This window comes from Lupinus angustifolius, chromosome LG05 (assembly GCF_001865875.1).
Source record: "Lupinus angustifolius cultivar Tanjil chromosome LG05, LupAngTanjil_v1.0, whole genome shotgun sequence".
Taxonomy (NCBI): Eukaryota; Viridiplantae; Streptophyta; class Magnoliopsida; order Fabales; family Fabaceae; genus Lupinus; species Lupinus angustifolius.
The window spans coordinates 24348307-24365139 of NC_032013.1; the positions used below are offsets into that span (position 1 = coordinate 24348307).

General features: G+C 28.4%; 1 protein-coding gene and 1 pseudogene across 1 annotated transcript; both read right to left on the reverse strand.

Moving 5' to 3' along the window:
• Positions 2512-4824, reverse strand: LOC109347226 (probable purple acid phosphatase 20). Its single transcript, XM_019586932.1, has 4 exons — positions 4521-4824; positions 3684-4258; positions 2854-2942; positions 2512-2744 (listed from the first exon to the last, which is right to left on the reverse strand). Exons 1-4 carry the CDS (start codon positions 4777-4779, stop codon positions 2558-2560), a joined length of 1110 nt encoding a protein of 369 aa, XP_019442477.1. The 5' UTR covers positions 4780-4824; the 3' UTR covers positions 2512-2557.
• Positions 11707-15566, reverse strand: LOC109347108 (annotated as a pseudogene).

Genomic DNA, 16833 nt, shown 5'->3' on the forward strand with positions numbered 1-16833 from the left:
TAAAGATTTTGTCATTCACAACATCGTTCAACAATTTTTTGTGTGGAGCCCGTATATTCATTTGGTATTTTTATTTTGAAGGAATTATTTGTAACAAACTTATAGTTTACTAAGATTTAGCTTCAATGATGCATTACTATTCACATGCAAATGTCTTAGAATCAAATTGAGTTATTGTCAATTTATTCATATTTAAATTACAATGAAGGAAATCAAATTTTACCTATAAATATCACATTAATACTCATATCTTTACACAATTATTATCAAAATTGTTTCAAATATTAACTTAAATATAATCCTAGCATTTAAGTCCATAATCAATCAATTTATTATCAATATTACTATAACACGACAAATGTCAACCATAAGATTAAATTATAGAATGAAATACAATGAATGAATAAGAAAGGGGAGAAACAAATGGAAAGTCACATTCCTATTGGTGAATGAGGTGGAATTTGATGAATCATAACATGAGTTTCTTTTATATTTATCTATTTGAGTGAGGAAAAATGAATGATTGTAGGTTATATTCTATAGTTTCTATAAATAAAAAATCAATCTCAACATGATTTGCATAGTTAATTCATATTGTACATCAAAATAGATGAACCACAAGGTAAAACGAAAATAAAAAAACATAAAATCAATATTGTGCTACTTCTTGCTCAAGATTAGGTAGAAAAACTTATAAACAATGATTTTTTTTACAAATTTAAGGGGAAATGATCAAAATACCAGAGTGTCACATATTATTTACTTTTTTCTTCCTCTACCATCTCGTCATTGTTCATGTCATTTTAAACATTAAAGTAATGATTATTTTGAATAGAAAAATCTATAAAAAATTAAGATATGGAAAACTAACCTATAATGATGCTTCATGGATGAACAAATAATAAGAGACACAAGATCAAATAGAACTATCGTGGACGCTCTTGTCATTAGAGACATCTCACTCCTCTAGTTATTCAATAATAACAACAAATCTACAAAATAAAATAAAAAGGATTTCATTGGATGGGGTTCCAACAAAACTGAATCTGGTCTAACGAGAAGTCTTAGGAGCTCAAGACCCACTATTTTGTGTTCTTTGTGGCATGGTGGAGGAATCAACCAATTACTTATTCTTCTTGTGCTCTAAATCCTATTGTGCATGGCAGAAGCTTTATTCTAGGTTTGGTCTTAACTCAATTATCCCTAATGATGTTAAGAGCAACTTATTTTTACATACAAATATGTTATGGATAGACAAAAAACACATACAACAAGGGATATCACTTTAGTTCGTTACTATGTGGAGTCTTTTGTTTATTAGGAACAAAATCATATTCGATAACTGTCAGTTTCATACAAATGAGGTAATGGAATTAATCTCTTTGCATTCTTGGAATTTTCTCAATGTCCGTTTTCCTTCTTTGAATTACTCTTTTGTGGAATAGGGATGAACCCTTCTTATTGTCTTTTTAGGTGTAATGTTTAATTTTTTTGTAGTATTTGGTGGAATGAGTGTTGAACCCTTTTAATTGTTTCCTTAGGTGTTTTGTATAATGTTTATGTGGATAGAAATACTAACTGTTCTCCTAATTTCTTATTTTTTTATGGTAATAAATTTGATTGCTGAAAAAAAGATTATTATCACAATTTCAAAAATATTATAATAGCCACTAACATTTTCATCCTTTATTTGAAAAATAGTTTAAGCAATCTAAATTTTATTTAAAAAAATATTGATAATTTTTTTTCCTGATTGAATTAATTAAAAAATAAATTGAAAATAATTATTATCCAATGGAATTTATTTAAAAAAAAAATACAGTTAATCTTATTATCCAATATAGTTTATTTATTTTAGGAAAAGTTACTAACCTCTTTTAGAATCATTTTTTTGACCTTTTTTATTTAAAAGTCATCCAACACACCCTTATTATATCTTACAGTTTATTTTCAGTTACGAAAGACCCAAATATCCTTATTTCTACTGGAAATTATTAATCTAATACTTATAAATGGGTAAAAAGTCACCAAACATACTCTTATTGCCAAAATGATCCAGATTTGGTTAAAAATAAAAACATGAATGTGATACCTATAGATTTGGTATAAAATCACAAAAAAAAAATTAATATTTTACTCTTTATCACCTTAACTTTTAATTACACCATACAAAATTAGGTGTTGAGATGAATAAAAATATTAGTAAATGTTTAGTATATAACAACAAATGAAGAATTATAATTTTGCTCATTGAATCAAAAACCATATATAATATTCTCAATGTTGATTTCCTTTTTTTTCTTATTCTTTTGTTGATTGAGTAAGATATCCTTCAAATTGTCTATCTCTTTATTAATTATAAGGAATATATTAATAGGAATACAACTTGCTCTCCTAATTTTGATATCTCTCTTCACTAATCAAGTTTTCATTGCCCATAAAAAAAATATTATTTATAGGAAATGATTAACAATGACAACATCTTCATATTATCTATCATCTTATTACCATTATACAGGCTGGTAGATAGAGACATTATTTTCATAAATATCAAACTTTAATTACCATTACAAGCAGAATCTGAGGAGAGGCTTGTTAACCATAGAGACTCACTAATAACTGGTTTATCATCATGATTCCTAATCCAAGTCCAAAGTGCATGTGTTGCATTAGTCACCTCCAATGTCCCATGTCCAAAGCTACGCTCCCTGAAGAATGATATTTCTGGTGGGGGATCCATGAAGCTGTAGGCACAAACATAGCATAGAGAATTATGTAAAATCATTAATGTTTTCTGATATTCTTAGTGTACAAATTAAGAAAGATAAGAGAAACAATTCAAATATTAATTACTATGGATTAAAGTGGTCACGGTTGCCTCCATCCCCAATAGTGATATACACTGGACCACACTTGTTAGCTTTTTCTTTATAAACCCTTGTCTGAAAATATCAGATAAACAACCATCATAAGTTTAAAAACTTGAAACATTAAGTAGTAGAACTTATTGACCATAGTGTAAATAAAAGATGATAGATATGTGAAATGTTGGACAGAATTTAATTTGTAGTCGTGTTAGAAGGATAGAATATATGAATTACATCCTGTGTCATCATATATTATATAAATAGAATTAGAGTATTTATACAACCGAGATAGATCAAAAAGTAAAATATTTTGAAGGCTGAAACTAATGATAACAACAAAGCAAAACATTTTGTCAAATCTTCTTATCTATTGTCAAATGATACCTTAGGTACCCACAATACATTGGTTTAGTGGTGTAAGGCCCTGTTGGATCTCCAAGTTCGAGAGTTCGATTCTTGGGAGCGACACTTGTTGGGAGGGACAGTCACGAACCCCGAAAGAATTTAATTCCTTACCCAAAAAGATCAGGAGACACTCTTGATAGTATCAAAAAAAATAACTTAGGTATTCTTTAAACAATATTTTTTCTATATCATCTTGTGTATACCACTTCAGTCTGCCTAATGTACGAGACTCTTACCTAATAAAATTCGAGGAAGGAACATAACTAATATAACTAATGTGGTATACAATGAATCATAGTTATAGCAAAAATACTTTTTCTTCATGCGGGTAAGAATTTTTCTTCATGCGGGTAAGAATTTTTCAGCACGTAATGATATAAAACTGATTTTTATATTAAAAAAGATACTTACAAAACGCTCATAGGCATGAATATGCGCCGCAATAACAAGATCAACATGAGCTTTATAAAGCATATCTTCCAAGACAGCCTTCATTTCAACTGATGCATATTCACCCTGATGAAGAGTGTTGGAGTTATACCAAGGTGCATGAAACATGACCACAAGCCAAGGAGTTTTTTTCCTATCCACATTGTTCAAGTCCCCTTGAAGCCATTTATATTGATTAGACTTACTGTCAAAATCAGTGTATGATCCTAACATAATAATATGAACACCAGCCACCTCAAAAGAATAGTATTGGTTAGATTTTGATCCACTCAAATCAAATGGCATTAGCCACCTTGTATTGTAAGCTGTGAATGACCTTCTATGGAACAATGTAATCTTCTCAACATCATGGTCTCCTGTAGTTACCATCCATGGTCTTTGACTTGCTAATGGTTCAATAAAACGACCAAATGTTTCCCATTGTTCTTGAATGGTGTCTGCATAAGATAAGTCCCCAGCTAATAGAAGCATGTCATAGCCTGGTGTTAATATATGCTCCAAAGTTGTTTTGGTGTATTCTGTTTGTCCAAGATCTCCTGCAGAAAAATGATCCAAGATACTAGTTAGAAAATTTTCAGTAGATCTCAAATTCTCTAGGGTTATGTAAAATAATGGTTCAAATGTGTCTTGTGATCCTCATAGGCATGAATATGACAAAAAGGCTTAAGTTGTAAACTTTATACAAATTTTAAGAAAAACTTTTATAGTGAAAACAATATTTCTCTTATACTTATTCTTAATCATCGCATCACAAAATGGTAGTGACATATGTTATGCAGTTAGTTTTTGATAACTTACCAACAACTGCAAACTTGATAGGAAATTGAGAAGGTGGAGTCTTCAGAGTGTATACTTTAGGAGATTTACCCATACGATAATAGTAAACTGTATTAGGGTTGAGTGGACCTATTATCACATTATGAACTGGTCCAGAGTAATAGAGCATATAACGATATGAATCGACCACTCCAGTGGCATTGAAGCTATCAGCTGAAGGGGTTAGACCATATTGAACTGTTGCAGGGGTTGGATAAATTGTAAACCATGATATTCTCATTCTATCTTTACCCACTTGAGATACACGTACCTGAAACACCCATCCAATATTCTCTCATTAGGCTTCTCAAACTTTATGAATACATACTTCATTTTAATCATCAATCGGTATAACTGGGGATAATTTTAAATTTTGATAGGGTTCGACTTATGTTTTTGAAGTGAAGGAATGAAAAAAGAAGACTTCAGAGTCATGCCACAAATATATTTTATGATCATCAAGTCTCTCATTTCTATTTCTTCATCTCCAAAATTTAACTCACAAACAAAGTTTTTAAGTATCAGTTAAAGTAAATTCTCTATCAATAAATAGAAATTGTGAACTTTGATGTCATAACACCCTCTTATTAATTAATACAAGAAAATTATATTGTCATAAATATTGTCTTATACATAATATTTTTTACCAAATGACACAAGTAAAGAATGATAGTATCATGATATATTATTTTCTTCGAATATGATTAAGTGAGAGTCTCATGATAGATTAAAGTGATATACACAAGATGATATAGGAGAAGTCTTATTTAAAGAATACCTGACGCATATTTGACATAGTCATAAGAACATTTAAATAAATTGTTTTGCTCTGTTCTATCTTTAGTTTCAGTATTTTTAGTAGATTCAAAATATTTTACTTTTTGATCTATCCCTTTATAAATGCATGTAATATATGTAAGTGTCAATTATATCATACCTACAAAAAAGATTTTTTGTCATAAAAAATTAATATTATAATGTCTCAAATTAACTAAATCTCATCAAATAATATAATTTTATTTAAATAGATAATTAAATTATGACACAATTGAGATACAAAAAGTGGGATATGTTATCCCCATTCTACTCAGAAAAATAAATTTAATTACAAACTTTATAGTATAACAGTACCTGTTGTGGGGATGATGCACCATCATCATGGGACAATGGGGTGAAAATGTTGTTACGAGGAGGTGGACGAGTGTAAGAATAAACAACATTGAATTCCAATAACACAGAAATTAGAAAGAGCAAGGAAATGATTCCTCGAACACGCATAAGAACTCCCATAATTTTGAACTTTGGTTAGTTATACTATTAGTATAACACTATGGTAAAGAATATATAAATATATCTGCAGTTTGGAGTTATATATATATATATACAGTAGACATAAAACTATACTACCATTTTCTCAGTTTTATTTGCAATAAAAAAATAAGAGTAAATTATACTGACACTCCTGAGTTTTAGTGAAATTACACAAACCACCCCTACATAAGAAATAAGTGTAATTTTTAAACAAAAAATGTGATAAATGCAATTAAGTTAAACAAAATATGATATATCGTGTAGACAAGTCTAAATAATATAAAAATCAATGTATCTTTATTATTTTTTATTACAAAATGCATCAACAATTCTACAGAAATATTGTTTAAATCGCTCTTATAATATAATGTAATCAACCAAAAATAATAAAGTAATATTGACTCATATATTCTTTGGACTTGTATCTACAATATGACAATATATCATGTTCTATTTAACTTAATTGCATTTATAACATTTTTTGTTTAAAAGATTACACCTATTTCTTATATAGGGGTAGTTAGTGTAATGAAAGTATAAAAATTAGGGGAGGTTTGTGTAGGTATGAAAAAATGATGGGTAATTTGTGTAATTTCATTAAAACTCATGGGTGTCAGTGTAATTTACTCAAAAAATAATTTTCCTTTTTTAAAAGTAGAAACTAATTAATTTTTAAGAAACTAATTACTTTTTTTAAAAATTCATAACCAACGGCGCATATTTCAACAAACGAAGAGACACATAACCACTCAATCATTAATATTTCAACCTATGAAGCACGGATACTGATACGTGTGTCGGGTATGATACGTATCCGATACGTCGACACGCATTTTTTCCAAAATATAGAATACGATACGTTCAGGGACACGCGTATAAAATAATAAAAACACATAAAATATGATAAAATTATAAGTGTAAATCAAAATATCCAAAGTAAAAATAGAATGGAAATTTAAAATCATTACCTTCCATAACAAATCTATCTTATCTTATTTTAATGAAAACGAATCTATCCTAAAATCATTGCCCTCCATAACAAATATATTTTATCCTATTTTAATAAAAACGAATTTATCTTATCATGTTTTATTGGAAACGAATCTATATGTCATATACTTTACAGAAAACGAATCTATATATCCTATATTTTATTGAAAACGAATCGGATACGTGTCTTAATATTTATTTATTTTATTTTATTTTTTTAATTTTTGGATACTCTATAGATACGTATCCTTCGCGATTCTGAACGTATCCGTGTCGGATACGTGTCAGACACCGACACGTGAGGGTGTTTGACGAATCCGTGCTTCATAGATTTCAACAAACCAAGAGACTCATAATTACTCAATCATTAGTATCTCTGGGACTTAAAAAATCGTATAGAATCAACGGCGCATAATTAAGAAAGTGTTATTACTATGTCCTCTTCCACAATGGTTCTTTATTTGTGCGTTGTGAAATTGATTAAAATTAACAGCGCTTTCAATCAAATACATTGTTAAACATAACGCGTTCAAGTAATCGCTAACGTTATTTGATGTTCAACATCGTTGTGTCAAGAATGCACTGTCGAAGTTACAATATTTACTTTATATACGACGTTGATGTTCTTCCGTCTCGCTTTCAACAGCGTCGTTTAAAATTGTGCTCTTGAACTATTGTGTATTATGATATCTAACGTAATAATCGAAGAAACAATTTTATAAACGGCATGTTTGATAAGAATCACAACTGTTTTTTATCCTTTCTAGTAATTCTTTCCTAGAATCCTTAAGTTGAACTTAATTATTAAAGACATTTAATTATTACTGGAGAATTGAGATTCATTATGAACTATTTATTAAAATATATTTTTAAATATATGACTGTTCTTATCAAAAAGATTTGTTATTAATTTTTGTTCCATCAATGGTTCGTTATCATGAAGGTTATTATTATTATTATTATCATTATAATTATTATTATTATTATTATTATTATTTATAGTGAATTTCTATTAATTACTCATTAACATAATGGTATATTATTTAATGGTAGCAACTTCTTACTAATTATTCATTGTTAACCTTTTTTACATATCCCAGTCTTTAGCATGTTTGACTGATTTGAATGCTAAGAATGAGGACCATATAGCGTTAATCAAAAAATTAATAAAATAATATTTTAATTATCTTTTATTTATTTAATTATATAATTTCAAAATTAAAATACAAAATTACTTTATTAATTTATTTTTTACTTTTTTGGGAGAAAAAGGAATATGTTTCTAAAAACTTATTTATTACTTCTCTGCTGTTAATTATTTTTTAAAGGAAAATGATATAAGTTTCTAGAAATCTATTATTTATTTATTTTACAAAAATCACCCTTTTTTGAGAAATTAATATTTTGAAAACAGAATTTGGATTTCTTCTAGATCAAACAAAAATGGCTGTCCATAATACAAAATATTATATAAAAGTAAAATTTGGTGTAATTATTACCATAGAATAATTTTTCTTTTCCTATTTTACTCTTAATATTTTTAATTTTTTATAAAAATATATAGTCATATGTACCTACCACCAACATTTTCACTACTCTCTCATCTTAATTTGACAATAAAAATAAAGACAAAGAAATATAATATAAAATGCACCCAATAAAATTATAATATAAAGTATATTCGATGCAAAAAATATTTTGATTTACTAAAATAAAATATAAATACAATGACAGTAAAAGCAGAAAAAAAGAAGGAAGAAATGCAATGGAATTTAATATTTGTTACAACATAAAACAAGGGAAGTTAAAGGATATAGTATTACTAAACTTTTGACTGCTAAGACTTATACTTTATTATTACTAGTGTGTGGATCTGCATTTTATATTTATCGATCCACATTCTTATTTTTGATATATATTATTTTTGTATTACATTATTTAAATATAATACTTTAATATAAGAAATGTTACGTATAAACTCAATAGAGACCAAAATATAAGTAGATTAATCAAGTATAGAATAGAAGAAGAAAAATAAAAACAAGAATTTTTTTTGGTACAACGGAAATAAAAAACAAAAAGAAACTAAAGCATAGAGGAAGATCCATCTGTAGGATGGACATGGCTCCTGTAGGTGGATAATCTGAATTTCTCAAGTCCACATGAAGGCCCAAACTAAGTTTACAAATGTAATCCGTCATCATATTTCCCTCTTTGTAGATATGTCTAAGACGAACATCCCAATTTCTCTTAAGCAACCCACGGATGTTATGAAGTACTCGAGAAATAGGATCTAAGTAAATCTGCACCTTATAAAAAATGAGATGAATTGCTTCAAGGCAGTCACTATCCAAAGTAACATGGCGATGACCCAACTTCCAAGCCAACTCAAGCCCATGATTAATGGCTAGAAGCTCAACTAAAATAGAAGATAGAGTTCCAAAGTTTTCACTTAATCCTGATAATCAAAGACCGTTGTGATTGGAGATCACACCACCTCCTCCAATCATTTGATCATGCAGACTACAACTGTCGTCCACATTAAGTTTGACCTTTTCAACTTCCGACCGACACCAATGGATGCTCAACAGAGTTGCCTCATTCGACATAGTATCAATAACACACCAGATGTCTGCTAAGAAGAGACGCTCATTGGAGAGTCTAGCATGAGTTATCATCCAAGACATGAATGCTTGTTAGTCCAAAAGGTTTGCTCGTTGAATCTCAGGCGGTGCCGAAGCAGGGATGAGTTACTACAATCTCTAAAAGTGTGGAGAAGATCCTCAATTGAATTGTTGCATCTTCCACACATAGATGTTGTTGACATTTTCCTCCTAAAACAAATAGAGTTAGAAGGCAAAGAATTATGAGAGAAAGCTAGAGAATAAACTTAACTTTTTCAGGGACATGTATTCTTCATAGCCAATTGATAGCCTGAATTAGCTGTGTAACACCCTGAGGTGTTGTCAATCCAAAGCCAACCACTGAAATTATTGGAAGACGACGGCATAGAAATAGTAACAATAAAGTCCTTCACTTGGTTAAGAAGTAAGGTGTACACCATGCTAAAGTCTCATAAAAGATCTTTCCATAAGTCCTTCACATGCAACTCGGTGTAAGAAATGTTAACAAAATAAGAAAATGTATGGAAGAATATTATGAAAAAGAATAAAAGTAATATTTGAAAGTTTATAATGTTTATTAATGAAGGAGTTACAAATAAGTAATTTTGTAATATGTAAAATTATGTCATAATAATTATTTATAGTTTTGACTTTATATATAGTATAGAAGTATAGATATAGATATGAATTTAACCTTGAAATACTAAAGTTTAAGAAATTTTATATTATCTTCTATCAATCATTATTAACTTGTCAAACCAACATTAACTAAATAAACACCGGATGATAGAGAAATTATGTAAAAAATTTACACAACTATATATAAATATTAAACTCTTATTTGAATATTTACTAATTTTTGTAATTATTTAATACTGCTACAAATGATGATGACACCATGCAAAATTGCATACTTGTGTAAGGCTTCCACCTTCATGCCACCAACTTTGATTTGATCTTTCAACCTCAATTGTAACGAAAAGTGTGTTAGGCGAACACTTTTTTTAGTTAATTATTAGTATGTTAATATTTTTGTAGTGAATAAGATTTAAAGCTTTATTCTTTTTCATCATAATTATTAAACTACTTTATAGCTCATTTTTTGTTGGTAATATTCAAACTCACACCCCTCACTCTCTATTCCTTAAGTCATTCATCCTCACAATCAAACCACTTTGATTTGATCTTTTTGTGAAGGTTTCATCTCAAAACCAATTGACAATGAGAGGAGTAGTTCAACATGTATTTAAATCATTGCTGAGATAAGGAGGTAGGCGACGTGAAACTTAGTTTCTAACATGTCCCACTCACATAAGGCTGCTGGACTGTGTGAAATGTTATCTTTGACCTATAACTAAATGACATCTTTTGATCCATCACAACCATAAAGAAGTTGAGCTCTGACTCTAATAATATGTCAAAGTTTCATCTCAAAACCAATTGGCAATGAAAGGAGTAATCCAATATATATTTAAATCATTTTCGAAACAATGAGATAAATGATGTGAGACTTACTGTCAACAATTTTCACCTTCATGCCAAAATAGTCTCAAGTTACATTTGATTACTAGGATATGAAATATTTTTATTTTTTAATTAACATACTAATAAGATTGTTATCTCAATTTCCAAAATCAGATAACAACTACTAAATTTTATTTAAAAAATATTCCTATATTTTTATTCGGTTGAATTTATTTATTTAAAAATACATTGAAAATCATTATTATCAAGCGGACTTTATTTAAAAAATTACCAATAATATTATTATCCGGTAAAGTTTATTTATTTTAAAAACATTAATAACCTCTTCTAAAAACTAAAATTCACCAAACACACCCTTATTTTCTATTAAAGTTTATTTTGACGGAAAGACCTAAATATCCTTATTTCTTCTAAAAATACTAAAATACTCCCGATTAGGTAAAAAAATCAAATACATTAATGTGATGTTTATAGATTGGGTATGAAACCATAAAAATTGTCATTCTACCTTTTATCATCATCACTTTTATTATGGACCAAACAAAATTATGTGTTGAGATGAATAAAGTATTTATAAATGTCTATCATATAATAACAAATGATGAATCTAATTTTTTTGTTATTGAATCAAAATACATATATAATATAATTTTATTCAAAATAAACAACAATGATAACATACACCTTCATATACCATCCTCCCATTATTATGTATGCTAGCATCTAGTACATTATTTTCATAAATGTCAAACATTATATTACACACAGGATCTATAATGGTGGCTTGTTATCCATAGAGACTCAATAACACGTGGCTTATTTTTATCATTCTTAATCCAAGTCCAACGTGCATGTGTTGCATTAGTCCTACGGTCTCTGAAGAATGATATTCTTGGTGGGGGGTCTATGAAGCTATGTAGGCACAAAAACATAGAGAATTATATAAAATCATGAATTGTTTGATGATATTCTCAATGTTAAAATTAAGAATGCTAAGATTCAAATATTACTTACTATGGATTATAATCGTTAATGTTGCCTCCATCCCCAACATTGATATACAATGGACCACACTTGTTAGCTTGTTCTTTATAAACCCTTGTCTGAAAATAGCAGATAAACAACCATCATAAGTTTAAAAACTTGAAACATTTAAGTAGTAGAACATGTGACCATAGTGTAAACAAATGATTATAGATATGTGAAATGTTACAAAATGGAGGTAAAAAGATTGAAACCAACTATAACAACAAAGTAAAACATTGTGTTCAATCCATCTTATGTCTATGTGTCAAATGATATTTTAGTTGTTCTTCAAAAAGATTTTTTCTATCCCATTTATGTGTACCATCTTAGTTAGGTAAGGGCAATTAGTACATGAGAATCTCACCTAATGAAATTCGAGGAAGGCACATAACTAATGGTATACAATGAATCATAAGTATAGCAAAAACATATTTTTTTTAAAAGGCAATCCAAAATATATTTTATATCAAAATACTTACAAAGCGCTCGTAAGCATGAATATGAGCTGAAACAACAATATCAACCCGAGCTTGAAAAAGCAAATCTTCCATGCTAGCCTTCATTCCAATCGATTGAGATTCGCCCTGATGATCAGTGTTTGAGTTATACCAAGGGGCATGAAACATGACCACAAGCCAAGGAGTCTTGTTCCTATCCACATTTTTCAAATCCCCTTGAAGCCATTCATACTGATTAGACTTACTGTCATAATCAGTGTATGACCCTAACATAATAATATGAACACCAGCAACCTCAAAAGAATAGTATTGGTTAGATTTTGATCCACTCAAATCAAATGGCATTAGCCACCTTGTATTATAAGCTGTGAATGACCTTCTATGAAGAATTTTAATCTTCTCAACATCATGGTCTCCTGTAGTTACCATCCATGGTCTTTGACTTGCTAATGGTTCAATAAAACGACCAAATGTTTCCCATTCTTCTTGAATGGTGTCTGCATAAGATAAGTCCCCAGCTAATAGAAGCATGTCATAGCCTGGGTCAGATATATGCTGCAAAGTTGTTTTGGTCCACTCTGTTTGTCCAAGATCTCCTGCATAAATATGATTCAAGATAAAGTTGGAAAATTTTCAGTATAACTTAGATCCTCTAGGCTTATTTTAAAAATGGTTCTAAATTGTCTTGTGATGTGTCTACATATAGAATGAAAGAATAGGATGAGGATCACATGTCTATAATCATGTTTCACTTGGTGTACCAAGTCAATGAGAAAGTTTCGTCTTTGTTCTTCCTTTTTCGTGGTAATATATCAGTGGGTGCCTTGACACACTTGCTTTAAAAAAAAATGAGAAAGTCTCATTCATTTAAAAACAAAAATTATAAAAAAAAATTAATATTTTAATATTATTTTATGAAGTTTGATTGGTTCGGGACATAAGTACAGAAAAAATTATGGGACAAATGATCTTGTCCAAAAGAATAAAGTTTTGTTATCCTAAGTCATATCTCAATTGTTGCTTGGACCCTATAAAAATACCGTATGTAAATTAAAAATTTGAAACATTCATTATTATTATTATTTGTTTGAGAGAATATGAGACTAAATATGAGATAATATTCCATCAAACATATCATCTAGGCACACTCCTAATTTTCTAAATAATCATTATTTAATTTTTCAAAATTTTGATTGGTCAATTAAAAGTATAGATAGATAGAACAATTTCATCTATTTACAATTTTGCATATGATATACAAAATTTTCCGGTTGTCTCATGTGAGTATTGTATTTGGAGATGCATGTTTTTCTATATTCTAAAGTGAAATCTTGGGTGTGTGTTAGCACCTTTGTTTTAAAAAAATATTCTAAAGGGAGAAAGCCAGATTTTTTTAATAAATTGAGTTTATTTCTAATATAAATAAAAAAAATTTACCTACATTTAATAGATTAAATCTGATGATAGATACTCTTCATTTTCTTTATAAGTAAACTTACTTTAGAAGAAACTGGTACATTCTAAAGAATATTTCTCTGAGTGCAAAAAAGTATGAGTGCTGAAAGAAAAGTGTGTTTTTAGTTTATAAAAGTTTTACTTCAGATTAAACTTGGAAAGTGTAAAAGATTATTGATATATATGTGCTATTCATCACAAGTTGCCTACAAAGAGATATATGAGTGGTTAAATACAAAAGTGATTTTTTTTTAAAGCAGACGCATGCACCATGCACCCATTTTATTTTACCATGTCAACCACATCAATTTGCACAAACTTGAAGAAAAACTTTTCATTGAAACAATAATTTCGCTTAGTGACAAATAAATATATTGTATATCTAGTTAGTTTTTGATAACTTGTTCTCCTAATTCTTCTTCTTTATTAATACAATATAATTGCTGAGAAAAAAAAAGTTTTTGATAACTTACCAACAACTGCAAACTTGATAGGAAATTGAGATGGTGGAGTCTACATAGTGTATACTTTAGGAGATTTACCGAAACGATAATAGTAGACTGTATTAGGGTTGAGTGGACCTATTACCACATTATGAACTTGTCCAGAGAAATAGAACAAATAACGATATGAATCAGTCACTCCAGTGGTACTAAAGTTATCAGCCGAAGGGGTTAGACCATATTGAACTATTGCAGGGGTTGGATAAATTGTAAACCATGATATTCTCATTTTATCTTGCCCTACTTGAGATATACGTACCTGAAAGACTCATTCAATATTCTATCATTAGGCTTCTCAAACTTTATGAATACATACTTCATTTTAGTTCTCTTTACACTACGTTAGAATTCATGGTTAACAACGTTCACTCAATGATGCTTGTGAGATGAATGATATTAAATGTAAGGTATGGGAAATCAACACCGTTTGGTGAAACAAGTATCATCAAATAGGATAGACAGATATACATTCAACAATGTTTCTTTCGTTGAACGCTATTAATATATGATTCAAAGATTCATTACCCCTTTTTTTGCAAAATATTATTCCATGTTTAACACATATACATATACTTTATGCCGATATGTATATCACACTTGATAGTATGAGTCTTGGAGTAAACTTATTGACTTTTTTATGTGAAATTGACGTTTGGAAAACATACTAAACTATACCTATTATTTTGAAATAAACATATTTTTATGTGAACTTATCACTTTATAAGTGTGCTAGACTTGTTATTTTATATATTAAAAAATGATTTAAATCCGACAAAAATAGATTGTATGTTGTTTATTTCTTCAGATTGAATGATTTTTTCTCGAAAAACCTATCTAAACCGACCGCGAACATCCTTACCTAAGTCCTATAATTTCATTATTATGAAAATTGTTTTATGGGAAAATAATCAATATAAGAAATTACTTATTGTTATTATAATATCCAATATTTCTTAACTTATTAGTTATTACACCTAAATAAAAAAATATAAGCCAAAGTACCTGTTGTGGGGATGAGGGATCAATATCGTTCTTCAGTGGGGTGATGATTTTGTTACCACGAGGTGGGAGAGTGTAGGAATAAACAACATTGAATTCGAATAACCCAGAAATAAGAAAGAGCAAGGAAATGATTCCAGGAACACGCATATGAATACCCATAATTTTAAACTTTGGTTAGTGTGTATATTAGTATAAGAATATGGTAAAGTAGATGAATGGTTCCTGGCATGGAGATTGGATTTCTATATATAGAGTACATATAGAACTAGAGAGGGGATTAATTAAAATTTATTGTACATCTTAGCAATTAATTATAAAGAATTTTAGTGGTTTAGATCTACTTACTAATTTAAACCATTTGATTTTCTTATAATTTGTGACTAAGATATAGTTTAAATTTTTTAAATTTACTCTTAGAGTAAGTGGATCATTCCTCATAGAAATATAGTGTACAATTTTCTTTGTGATAAAAAATAGTTACTCCATTAAAAAATTATTGTAGAATAAATGTTGTATAATAAAATGTTAACAAAACAATAAATTTTGCATAGTAGGAACGAGATTGTTATGTTGGATGAGTGAACATATTAGATAAGATATGATCAGAAATGAATGTATTAAATAGAAAGTTGGAATAACTCCTATTATAAAGAATATGCTTGAATCGCGAATTAGGTGATTTGAACTAAGAGTGACAAAATTATTCACAACTCAAAAAATTTAAATTCATTCAATTTCGTTCAGTAAAACAAACATATTTAAATGAATATAATTCAACGGATAACTTTAATAATGAATAGATATGAATATATCTATTATATACAATAGATATATATAGATATATTCTTTTTGAATAGATATCCACTCAATTCTAAAAACAAATATTCAAACATTATAAGACTTAGGCTATAAAACAATTTTCGTATATTGATTAAGGAAATGAATATTATTTCCTTAAAACAATAATCATAAGGAAATGAATATTATTATATTCATTATATTTGTAAAAATTATAGAATAACAAAACCATATTCCAGATAATAACTAAAATCAAGTTTACAATAATGTTGGCAAAAGTAGCATTAAAGGACTTAACTTTAAATATCATTATCTTGTCAATAAACTTATTTAGAATATTATCATATGTTGTAGTTGTTCTTACCAAGTGGCTAAAGAGAGGATATTGTTGTACACCATTAAAAAATTATGATAATTTATTTTTCAAATAGAAATTAATTATTTTTTTAACAATTCCGTTACTTCTGATTAATAATATTTTATTTTATCTGAAAAAACAAGATGGAGTTCATAAGGAAATGAATATTATTATATTCATTATATTTATAAAAATGAAAAGTGAAAGAAATCTGTGCATGGAGATCACTTTTGCCTTTGTTATTCTCCTTCACAAACATAAATCAAATCAAAATCATAGAATAAC

Excerpts from the sequence above, each read along its gene's own strand:
- LOC109347226 (XM_019586932.1), bottom strand. The coding sequence starts at position 4,779 with ATGAGAATATCATGGTTTACAATTTATCCAACCCCTGCAACAGTTCAA. Across the intron at positions 2,943-3,683 it reads TTCATGCCTATGAGCGTTTT|ACAAGGGTTTATAAAGAAAA; the intron begins GTAAGTATCTTT and ends TGATATTTTCAG. Across the intron at positions 2,745-2,853 it reads CGTGACCACTTTAATCCATA|CTTCATGGATCCCCCACCAG; the intron begins GTAATTAATATT and ends TTGTGCCTACAG.